Source organism: Sorex fumeus, unplaced genomic scaffold, assembly GCF_029834395.1.
Source record: "Sorex fumeus unplaced genomic scaffold, SorFum_2.1 ptg000030l, whole genome shotgun sequence".
NCBI classification, from domain to species: Eukaryota; Metazoa; Chordata; class Mammalia; order Eulipotyphla; family Soricidae; genus Sorex; species Sorex fumeus.
In genome coordinates, this window is record NW_026606087.1 from 7,347,207 (window position 1) to 7,360,165 (window position 12,959).

At 38.9% G+C, this 12,959-nt stretch overlaps 1 protein-coding gene across 1 annotated transcript in view; it reads left to right on the plus strand.

Moving 5' to 3' along the window:
* The window catches only part of IRAG1 (inositol 1,4,5-triphosphate receptor associated 1), a 137,037-nt gene that overhangs the window by 109,345 nt on the left and 14,733 nt on the right, over positions 1-12,959 (plus strand). The window contains exons 16-18 of the mRNA XM_056116227.1: positions 4,657-4,706; positions 5,246-5,353; positions 8,969-9,033. Of these exons, the coding sequence (XP_055972202.1) occupies positions 4,657-4,706; positions 5,246-5,353; positions 8,969-9,033 (223 nt within the window). The remainder of the gene's footprint in view (positions 1-4,656; positions 4,707-5,245; positions 5,354-8,968; positions 9,034-12,959) is intronic.

Genomic DNA, 12,959 nt, shown 5'->3' on the forward strand with positions numbered 1-12,959 from the left:
TTTAGACTGAACCTGAACCTGACAAAAAGTTATCATCAACCCAGAGTAGAGCACATCAAGGAAATTTGTCTGTTTTGATCTAGTAGGAAAAGATACATCTTTCTTCTTGAAGGAAAAGTACCTGACCCCAAAACACATGCTCTGACAGAAGCAGTGCAATACACGAGACTCTAAAAAGAACATGACTACGGTGCCTGCAGGAACTGTCCCAGAGGCAAACATAAGCCACTGTGAACTGACACACCCTTCACCCAGAAGACGCATGATGCCTTTCCACAAAGCCTCCTTGACAAGAGTTCACATTACAGAATTATAAAGCACATAAAAAAAATTCCCTTTGAGCAATAGTCATCTCATAACCAGATATTAAGGTTACATTTTAGAATTGCAGGGACTGAGAGATAATAAAGTACATAGTGCACTTGCCTTGCACGCAGCAGATTAGGGTTCTATTCCTGATATCCCACAGGGTCCTCCAAACACTACCAGGAGTGACCTTCCTGAGTGCAGAGCCAGGAATAATCCCCAAGAATCACTGGGTGTAGCCTAAAAACAGCAGCAGCAACAACACAAAGAACTTCAGATAGTAAGACAGATATCTTTTTTAAAAGGACATGCTTAGAACTGTCTAGAGGCATGAAAGAATTAAGAAAGTAAGACCACAATTATTACAAATGAATAAAATGGAGCTAAAAATGAGGAAATTGAAAGTTTAGTCACTTATGTGCAGTAGACTATAGTCACGGATCTTCCTCAGTATTTCAGATCACCCCCTTCTGGGAACTCATCCTTGTGTTTGTGCTGGCTTTTATCTTCTTGAAGTTAGATGGGGCCGTGTGACTTGGAAAATAAACCATGAGCATGAGAACAGGTGTTCTTTGAGCTGGATCCTTTATAAAACTCGTGTAAAATGTGTCCAGTGTTTTTTCCACATTGATGTTGCAATCCTGGCTACTCCAGAGTAGAAGAAGCCCAACAAGACTGCAGTATTCTGTGTGAGGAAATGTACAAAAGAAGTTGCAACACAAGCAAAGGGATAAATTGAATAGAAAAACAAATCTTTTTGTTATAATTCACTAAAAGTTTAAGAGTATTTATTATTAATGCAAAAAACCCAGCTTTTTCTGATAAACACAACTTTTAAATCATACTAAAGATAAATGAGGAAACAGTCAGCCAGAAGGTAGATTTGAAGAAGTTACCCAAAATTTAGTTTGAAGTAAAATGTATTAGACTATAAAAGAAATGTTATTAACTATGTAATATGGAGTGCAGAATGAGAAAATTCTAAATATGGATTAGGAGATCCATAAGAAAGAGTGGTCACTGTCACTGTCCTCCTGTTGTTCATCAATTTGCTCGAGCAGGCCCAGTAACTCTCCATTTTGAGACTTGTTGTTACTGTGTTTGGCTTATCGAATACTTCACAGGTAGCTTGCCAGGGTTTGCCGTGCAGGCGAGATACTCTCGGTAGCTTGCCAGACTCTGCGAGAGGGGCAGAGGATTTGAACTTGGGTCGGCCATGTTGACCCCTTGCAAGGCAAACGCCCTACCCACTGTGCTATCGCTCCAGCCCCAAAGAGTCGTCGATTGCCTCGAGCAGGCCCCAGTAACGTCTCTTTCATCCTAGCCCTGAGATTATATTCAAGGCTATTTAGGAGAATGAGACCCATCATTGTTACTGGTATCTGGCATATTTGGTACGCCACGGGGAGTTTGCCAGACTCTGCCCTGTGAGCAGGCTACATTCGATAGCCTGCAAGTTTGTCCAAAGTAGTAATGAGACAATAAGATGTCATAAAAAAAAGTTCTGAAAAGATGTCGCGCGGCCGCGAATGCGGCCGCGCGGTTCCAGAATCTGGATTTTATAATCTCTGAGTCTTGGCCGCTGATGGGATTACACGGCGCCAGGGGGCCAGGTGGTGGGTGTGACCCCCGCCTACTGGAATTTAGACTCTTTGACTGCAAAGAGTGGTAAAGAAGAAATATCCAAATGGATTTATCAGAATCTGAGAATTTTTTTAGAATTTAAGACATGAATCTTTGAAATAAAAAAATACAAGCTGGAGGGAAAAAACACACATCACAGAATGCAAAGACAAAGTGAAAAATCTTAAAAATAACCAGAGAAATTCTAAAAATTATGTACAAAGGAATTTCAGTTCTCAATAACAATAATAGAACTAGAAGACATATAAACAACCTCGTAAAAGGGCTAAGAAAAATAACCATTCACCTAGAGACAATATCGCCATCTAAACAATAAACCATCGTATGAGAGTAAGAACCAGGTAAAGACATTTTGAGACAATAGACACTCACAGACCTTCACCAGAAGAACAAATAAAAGATATATTTAGAGAACAATAAAATTGAGATTAAAGAAAGGAGTAGGATGCAAGAAGGAATGCTGATTATATGTGTGTGTATGTTTATACATATACATATCAGAAGAAGGATGACACAGGATGATCTCACTTATCTATCGTATATAGAAAACTGGACAAGGAAATGAAATGTAATGTAATGAAGGGAATACCTAGATCACCTTGACCCCAGAGTATAGGGAAGGAGAAGGACTGAGAAGGAAATAGATCAAGGGGATGGTTGGAGGGTTGGGGGGTGGGGGAGAAAGGAAAAAGATGAGGAAGGAAAGTAGTCAGGGAGCAGGCGTCAGGGGCCTCAGGTTAACCAGTGATGTGGGAGAGAGGTGGAGCTCTAGACCCAAAGCACAGACTCAACAACACATGAGATCTAAACTACAACCACTAAACTTAGAAATGTGCCTGCCAAGGTGGCAGGTGGTGCTTGTGGGGAGGGAGCATGAGAACACTGATGGAGAGAATCTGACACTAGTAGTGGCACTGGTGCTGAAATATTACATGTCTAAGACTCAACTTTGAAAACCAATAACTTTGTAAATCATGCTTCTCTAAACCTTAAAAATTAAAAAGATATGCTCGTAAATCTAAATAAGTTTTAACTATATGACACAACAATTTTGATAAGAAATTTGGAATTATAAAAATAAAGTGAGTAAAAAAATACGGAAAATAGAAGATTTGAGGGAGTTTCATTAAGGCTTATTTAAAAAAAAAGAGATCATTGTATAAGTAAAACCCAAGCACAAAAATGTGTAAGTCTACAACTGTACCTCATGGTGTTTCACTAATAAAAATTTTTAAAAAAGAGATAATCATTAATTTAATTTTTGTATTGTTTTTTAATCTTTAAGAATCGTGCCACCATGGATTACATAGTTACTCATGACTGGGTTTCAGGTGTACAATGTTTCAACACTGATCCTTCTACTCCCACTTCTCTCCACCATGCTTCCCCCTCCCACCCCTGTTTACTTCCCACCCACCAGTCCACATCTATGACAGGCACTTTTTATAATCTTTGGCACTGTGGATTATGGTCCCGCTACTGATAATGTTTCATACATAACACTTTGCCACTTCTCAGCACATCCCACCTCCCAGTTGAACACTTCTCTCCACCACTGTTGCAATGTTCTCTCCCCCTGCCCCACCTCCCCATTTCTGTTTCCTACTGGAAACCAGCTCTCATGTTCTTTGTTTCTATTGTCTATGGCCATTTGCTATTTCCCAGCTATGTTTCTTTATATCCATAAACATATGAGAGAAGGGCTGGAACCTACATCGGTGAAGGGGTCTGCCTTCCATACAGCTGAACTGGGTTTGATCCCCAATTAATTAAAAATTTAAAAGCTCATAATATATTAAAAGTGAAAAGGGGTACACTAAAGATCACAAGTAAGTGATATAACTTCTAAACTGATGGTTATATAAAAAGTAAAGAAAAAGATAAAATTTAAAACACAAAATAAGATGGCAGAGAAAAATATAGATGATTAATGATCACCAGAAATAGAAACAGCTAAAACTTCTTGGCTATAGAAAACTCAGCTACCCGATTTTAGGGGGTGAGATACAGGGGATATAAGAAGGCTATATGGATATATCTATGTATATATACACATGTATGTGCAGGATATAATTGGATATGAGGGACAGATATGCAGGCTAGTTAATCTTGATCAAGCTGAATCTAACTGAATTGAGTTTTCAAAAATGCACTTATTAAGGTTCCTTGTGGTAGAGTTATTCAGGTATGGTATCAAGCATTTTATAAACATTATATCATCTAAGTTACATACTTAAGACAAAAATTTTTCATTTCTTTTGTTCTAAATTAATTTTGTAGGTGACATATTAAAATTATTTCCAGTAAGTTTCCATTTGTTGTGGACAATGCACATTTTTTATGACTCTACATGTCTTGAATGAACAAGAAACAATGCAATAAACTTTGGTACTGTTACAAGTAATTTTCATGTTTTATTTTAGAATACAATATTCAGAGATGCTAGTGGTCTCCAGTGGAGATCAGAGGCCAAACCTGGACCTTCTCAGAGTTCTAAGGGGTATTGGGGAAAAAATAAAGGTCCATCTCTGCAAATGATTGCCCCAAAGTGTCAAACAGAGTCACTCAGAATACCTGCATCTGTAGGTCATCCCTTGTGGGCAACTTCTGGCCTATGCAACCTTGAAATTGTTTCTGCCTGTCTGTTTCCTGCTGGAGTCTAATCTGAAATTTTACCTGAGTTCTCTTCTGTTTTCTCTGCTGCAGAAGATGGGGTCCCACGCACAGCACGGTCCATGTCCCTCACACTGGGAAAGGTAGGCATGTTCAAGTAACACCTGAATTTTCAGAGGGAGTGTGTCAGAAGTTTCCACTGTCACCCAGTAAATCATTTATTTTTGAATCTGTAGGCACCAGATGAATCTGTATTCTTGAATCTGTTGGTCAGACTCTAATGCATTGGCAGCTTGTTAGCTCACATTGCAAACTTCCTTGCTCATGGCTTCCATGACTGTTCCATCTTTAAATAAACTTTAAATGATATAAAATCCTTCAGCATTGCCCTAACTTCCATAAAGTATTCTGGATATTACCTATAATATGGATTTTTCTGTTCAATCTTTCCAAGAACTAAGGAGCTAAAATAGGAAGGAACAGGAAATCCCACACCACTGACAGAAAATTTAAACCAACTTTGGTCACTCTCCCCATACTGACCCCCAAGACCATTACCACTCCAAAGTCAAATAAAAGATGTTATGATAATATTAGAAACTAGTAAGCCTTTTCCAAGTCTTTATAAACTACAGATGCTCCTCCCTTGTGATTATGAGTCTGGCCACTTCTCTTCTCTCAGAACATGCCCCGCCGGAGGGTCAGTGTTGCTGTGGTTCCCAAGTTCAATGCCCTGAACCTGCCAGGCCAGTCTCCCGGCACATCAGCCATCCCCTCCTTACCAGCCCTGGTGAGTATGATGAAGTTTCCTTTGCAGCTCTATTTGCCCTCTCTCTTAGGCTCTCTATTACAGGGTGGCCAAGATAAGGACAGAGTTAATAACAAGAAGAAATTCTCACCATAGATTCTGGACCATGTACTCAAAAACTCTAAACATAGACCAGTCCCACTGCTCTGAGAAGAATGAGTATCTTGAACAAGGTGCTAAGGGCTCAGTATTCCTTGCAAAGGAATATAATTTTTATAAAACCATTCCACCAGATGGTAGATATAATTTTTCCTCCCACTCTGCAGTTTAAATAGCTGATGTTGGTATTTTGTAGCAAGTGGTAAAGTTGACTTTTGAACCCTAGAATATATGATTCGAGAGTTTAAATACTTTCTTTGATGGCAGGGAGGGGCACACAGTGGTCCTTGGGGAACCATGTGGTACCCAGGAATTAATACAGGGCTCCTAAATGCAAAGCATCTGCTTTGAGCTATCAGATGATCTGCAGACATAAGATTCTTAAATCCATTGTTCTTCTTTCTCAATTAATTACACGCTGTTTATAACAATTATAACAATGGAAAACTGAAAAATTCTAGAATTTCCATTTAAGAGATAGATTTAATAACTTTGGAACTTCCCTTAGAGGTTTCTATGCAGTTGATAAAAATAGAGAGGCCAGGGAGCTATGACAAAGGTTAAGATACTTGGAGCTGGAGCAATAGCACAGCAGGTAGGGCATTTGCCTTGCACATGGCTGACCCAGGTTCGATTCCCAGCATGCCATATGGTCCCCTGAGCACCACCAGGGGTAATTCCTGAGTGCAGAGCCAGGAGTAACCCCTGTGCATCGCCAGGCGTAACCCAAAAAGCACGCGCGCGCACACACACACACACACCAAACACACAAAGTTTAAGATACTTTCCTAGCAGCAGCTGTGGCCTCAATCTTAGTTTGAATACTGGCATTGCATTTGCTCCTCTGAGCACCACCAGCTGTTACCTCTAAGCACACTCTAAGCAATGTGGTCCCAAAGCAAAAATAAATAAATAAATAAATAAGATAAAAAAAATCTGTATTTATTGACACAAAAGACTATCACTGTATCACTGTCATCCTGTTGGTCATTGATTGCCTCGAGCAGGCCCCAGTAACATCTCCTTCATCCTAGCCTTGAGATTTTAAAAAGTGCCACATTCGAGGCTCTTTCAGGGTCAGGAGAATGAGACCTATCATTGTACTGGTTTTTGGCATATTGATTACGCCACGGGGAGTTTGCCAGGATACTTTTGGTAGCCTGCAGGTTCTCCAGAGTAAGACTATAATTTATTATAAATAAAATCATTTAAAATAATATATGAAATATATAATATATAAATATATAATGTATAGATAATGTATAAAATACATGCATTTAAATGATATATAAAATATATAATATGTACTGTATATATAATGTATATATAATATAGTGGGCTGGAGCAATAGCACAGCGGGTAGAGCATTTGCCTTGCACACAGCCAATATGGCTGACCCGAGTTCAATTCCTCCGCCCCTCTCAGAGTGCCTGGCAAGCTACTGAGAGTATTTTGCCCGCTCGGCAAAGCCTGGCAAGCTCTCCGTGGCGTATCCAGTATGCCAAACACAGTAACAAGTCTCACAATGTTACTGGGCCCGCTCGAGCAAATTGATGAACAACGGGAGGACAGTGACAGTAACAGTGATATAATATAGTACATATACTATATTATATATTTATAATATAGACTGTTTTATAATTTTTGTATTTTTCTATGTGTAGACAAATTCTTGAAGAATACATGTAAAAACTATTAATAATGATTATCTCTGGGCATGGTAAAGCCACAGATATTTTAATTTTCTTCTTGATTTCTTTTAGTGCTCTATTAATAATGTATTACTACAACTGGAGCTATAGTACAGTGGGGAGGGCATTTGCCTGGCACACAACCGACCCAGGTTTGATCCTTCGCATCCTATATGGTCCCCTGAGAACCACCAGAAGTAAAAACTAAGGGAAGAACCAGGAGTAACCCCTGAGTATTGCCGGGTGTCACCCAAAAAGGCGAAAAATATAAAAGAATGTTACTAATAATGTATTGCTAAACCTATGTTAAAAATTCAGAAAATGTTTTTCAAAACATTTTAGCAAAGACAGTCTATTTATGAGGAAATACCTATCACATTACAGACCTTAGTGAATCTAGCTAATCCTATCTGAAACTCTTCTAACTCTTACTCAGTTGTTTCTCTCTATCCCTAGTCCCTGAGTAGCACTGCTCAATAAAGAAACAATCTAATTTTGTAAACAAAGTAAAAGTGTATTTAAGCTCTACTTTTGGAGGGGGGGCACACCTGGTGGTACACAGGGCTGACTCCTGGTTCTGGACTCAGGAATCACTCCTGGAAAACTTTGAGGACCATATGGAGAGAGATTGAACACAGGTCAACCACATGTAAGGCAAGCACCCTGTCTCCTGTACTATTTCTCAATCCCCTTAAGCTCTACTTTTATGCTACTTTAATTGAACATTTCAGTTCTTCTATGAAATCAACATAAACTCCCTAATTACCCAGCAAAACAAAAAGCACTTGTGGGGGGTGTGATGTGGGAACATTTAAAGGAACTTAGAGAAGGCTAGTTAGTGTGTTTTAATAGATCATACTATTAAGTATGTAAACATGGCTCCAAAGGCATACTCTTGGTAACTGGCATATATATTAAAATCACACAGAACACTTCCAAAACATCCGATGACAAGACCCCACCTTAAAATTCTAGATTAGCACAGTTATTTGTTTTCTTGCATGCCATAAATTGAACCCAGGGTTTCAAACATTAAAGGCACATTCTTGACCACTAAGCCATGTTCTCAACTACTGGATTAGTGCTTTAAAAAAAAGTATTTTCCAGAGGCTGGGGTTAAATAGAGCATTCGCCTTGCAGAAATGAGGTCCTGGGTTCCATTCCTGGCACACCCCTCTGCACCTTCTTACCTCCAAAAGGAAATATCACTCTTGTAATTCTAACACACAGCCAAAGTTGAGAATCATTGTTTAAACTAAATCCTTCACAACAAAACAACAGGGAAAATTTTGTGAATTTATTATAAAGAAATTCTGATGGCTTTAATTTCAATAACAGTTGCCTGCTGAAAATGATTTGTGCTTGGAGCTATCCATCCAGGTTGATAATTGGCTTGCATGATTGGCATGCATCAGTGTATATCCACCCATTCCAGGGATTCATGGCAGGGCTTTCTTTGGTCAAAGGCTTTTTTTCTCCATCAAAATCAGCAAACAGGAACAGAGGAAAAGTGTTGGCGACCTTCTAGGATGGAATCTCATAAAGTAAATTCTTTTTGCTCAAGGAAATTTAGAAAAGAGAAGATAAAAGGTGCAAGTTGAGTGTGCCCCAGAATGAAAGGAGGATGGGGAAGGCTGGATGGATTGGTCATTTCCTGGACCCAGATGAAACTGAGAACACATGAGCAGGGGAGGGAAAGAGGAGGAACTAAGGTAGCCTCTCCCCAACAGCATCAGAGCTCCAAGCAGTTCTGGCTCCTTCCTTCCATAGTGGATCCTCAATTCTCTGTCTCCTGTTTTCCATTCAGTCAGAATCGCCCAATGCGAAAGGCAACCTTCCCGTCACCTCAACACTGCCTGCACTTTTGGAAAAGTAAGTTTTCAATTTTCCTCTTAACGTTAAGCATCTCTGAGAACACTTTCTCCAAAATCCATCCCTTCCTCCCATATCATCCTACACATCTGATAACAAGAATATTGACTACTGATGGTAAATGAGTGGGACTCAGACTTAGAAAAATTTTGGAAGTAACTTGCAAAATTTCTAGTCCAGAAAGATGTTGTGTCTCAGTGTATATTCATCGAAAAAGATCCCAGAAGTGATGAAATCTTCTTTGTTGATTGGAACTTTGGACTAGAAAGCACCAGCTCCTAAGATCTCCAATAGTAAATCTAGAGGTAGGGCCACTCCAGATTGTGCCATATTGGTCTCTCTAAAATCTCCTCAAATCTGCCCAATTTCTGTGTTGAATTCCCCAGGAGACCTATAAGGAAACAATTTGATAAGTTCCAGTTCTTCCATACAGACATAACACTATGCAGAAGAAGAAAGGAACTATTTCTCATATACTTCTTTTCTAGGTGTAAACCCAGAAATCATTCCTCCATCTTCCTTTGTATCTTACTGGCAAATTTCTAAACCAATCACAGACTTGAAAGCAGGATTGTTATGACAGACTTAAAAACAGAAATGGATAGAAAGACTCAGTTTCCCATGAAACAAAATCATTCTATGATTAATCCTGAACAAAATGATGGTTTTGTTTCTTTGGTTTGCATTTCGTGTTTGAGTGCCAGATCCTGGCAGTGCTTGGGTATTACTACTGACCCCGTGTTCTGCTCCTGGTGGTGTTCAGGGGACAGTGTGGTATGAGGATTAAATCCAGGCCTTCTACATGCAAAGCATGTGCTCCACATGCTCTTGCACAACCTCCTGACCCCATTCATGCACCTAACTTCCTTAAGCATCTAGGCAATTTGCAAGTCTTTTCATCCTAAGCCAGAACAAGTCAAGCTATTTCTCCATACTCGGAGGAGTTTATACCTTAGTTTTTAAATTCTTTCATTTGTTTGCTCTAAGACACCTGGGTCACAGCTGTCACTTCTCAAAACTTTCCCCATGTGTTTTTCCTTTCTTAGAACATAGGCCTCTATTCTTCCTTCTTCTGCCTCTCTTCTTCCTTTTTTCCTTGCGTTGATACAACTTTAATCCTTCATTTTTCATTCCTGCCTGTCCTATTAGAATTATTTTACTTTGTCTGGCCAGAAAATGTCTATATTAGACCTCTTTTCACTGAAGACAAATTCCCAAGCTCTCCACCTTACCAAGCCTAATTTTTTCTCACTGTTCTGTTCCTAGTTGTCTTGAAGTTTACTCAACAATTTCTTGCTGTGAAACCACATATCATAGATCCTTAGAGGTTCTTTATGTTTGTAGGCCTGATTTTATGTCTGACTTCTATATTATCCTAATAACTGCAAGGAAATTATAAAGGAATGACAGCCTAACAACTCTGTGGAAATAATTCAGATTATAGAATCTTAGAAAGTCTCCTGGATCAGTGTCTAGCTGATGGTCTCTGACCCAACCCAGAAATTGTTGTTTGATGCCCTGAGTGAAAGTGCTTTAAAATTATCCCTTTCAATTCTGCTTTTGAGAACACTAAAATTATTAAATTCTCTGTTAGGGCCACTGATAAGGCCCTGCTTCACATTTGTCATTTAATAGGACCAGCAATTACAAAAGATCTAGATCCCCTTTCTTCCAACATACTCCTGATTGAGCAGGACCTGAACTCTATAACACTCATCTTCAGTTAACTTGAAAGTTTCTCTCTGAGGTAGTGGGAGTCATCAAGAACCTGACTTTTCCTTGGTAGGAGAAACTGACGTACAAAATTTGGAAAAGTAAGCAGTAGTTCTGTATTGATAGTGACAATGTTTGAAGATAAATAGGGATATCAAAGTCCCAAGAGTTTAGAAGCTTGGAGAGAGTGGATAGAGTTCATAAGGTCAGAGTGAGAATCGAGGCAAGACAGGCAAGAAACTCCAGAAATGTGTCCATAGCTCACTCTTATGGGCTTTCCAGAAGGGTCTCCATGAAACATTGTATAAACTATGATGGGATCCCTGTTGGGAACACAATCCACCTTTAAAAATAGCTGAAGATAATTGGAGAAATCTGGAGAGCATCATGGTGCATAAAGTCAGCCAGGAGAGGGACAGACACAGAACAATCTCTTTTATATGTGAGATATAAAGAAATAGTAAAAGTATAACAAATGGCCAAAGGCAAAAGATCCTGAGAACTGGTACAGAACTGAGTCTGGTGGGGGGTGCTTTGGGAGTGTGTGGGAGGAGGAAAGTGGATATTCTGGTGGTAGAAGATACATTCCTGAAACTCTATAATTAATTGTATTGTAAATCACTATGCCTTAATAAAAAAAATTGGTCAGTGGGGGATATAACTGCAGAAAGAGAAGAAATATTCACGTATGGAGGAATTCAAAACCTCGCAGCTTCCCCCTTTGAGATCAGAAAGTATGAAATAATTAAGGCTTAGAAATAATGATAATTACTATTATTTATTGCTTGCTTACTATATGCCAAGTGCTGCTCTGATTAATTGCTTTATATTAATTATATAATTTCATTCTTATAATAATTCTATGATACAGGTCTACTATTAAAAGGCAGACACTGAAGCCCAAACAAATCGATCACTTGCTTGAGATTACAGTTAGTCTATAGAAAAACTCACACTCTTAACCTCTTAACAGGTTTTCCAAATGTAATAACAGAAACAGTATGACTGGTGAAAAAAGAAGCTCCTACTTCTGAAGGACCATTGTAAACTACTGTGAAAGAGCTCAGTAATTTACTGGATGTGGAGTGGAAAGCTGATGGAATGGGGCTTAGATACATAGAGCCAAATTACTGAGAAATCAGAAAAGCCATGGATGTGGATGTTGCTCAGGGTTAGTTTCATAAGAGAAATTTTATGTGATACAATTCAGGGAAATTTTCATTATAATCACTTGACATCCCATTACTCATCGATTTGCTGGAGAATGGAGACGCCAGTAATGTCTCCATTCGTCCCTGTTGCGTGCTAGTGTAGCTTCATTATAATATCTTTTAAGAAACAAATTCTCATATACTTTTGATGAAGCCAGGGTTAAATTGCTAAAAGATTTTATATAATATCATATATTACAGAAGGCAAGTCTCTTTTACTGATAGTATTCTAGAATGAATTCATTCTCAATTTAACAAGTAGTAGAGCCCAGGAATCTGAGTCTGAGCAGCAGGGAATAAGGAAATTCTTCCACCTCTGATTATTTCTTAATTTTTTTATTGAATAACTGTGAGATAGTTACAAGTTTTCATATTTGAGTTACAATCAGACAATGATCAAACACCCATCCCTCCACCAGTACACATTCCTCACCACCAATATCCCCAGTACACCTCCCCTTTTCCCACTCTCCCACTGCCTCCATGGCAGATAATATATATTCCCCATACCCTCTCTCTACTTTTGGGTATTATGGTTTGCAATAGAGATACTGAGAGGTTATCATATTTTGTCCATATTTACTTTCAGCATACATCTCCCATCCCGACTGATTCCTCTAACCATCATTTTCTTAGTGATCCCTTCACTATTTCATCTGCCTTCTCCCCCAGCTCATAGGACAGGCTTCCAACTGTGGAGCAATCTCCCTGGCCCTTGTATCTACTGCCCTTGGGTGTCTATCTCATGTTATGTTATTTTATACTCCACAAATGAGTACAGTCCATTTTTCTGACTCATTTCACTTAGCATGATACTCTCCATGTCTATCCACTTATAAGCAAATTTCATAACTTCATCTCTCCTAACAGTTGCATAGTATTCCACTGTGTAAATGTACCAAAGTTTCTTTAACCAGTCATCTGTTCTAGGGCATTTGGGTTGTTTCCAGATTTTGGCTACTGTGAACAGTGGTTCAATGAACATATAAGTACAGATGTCAT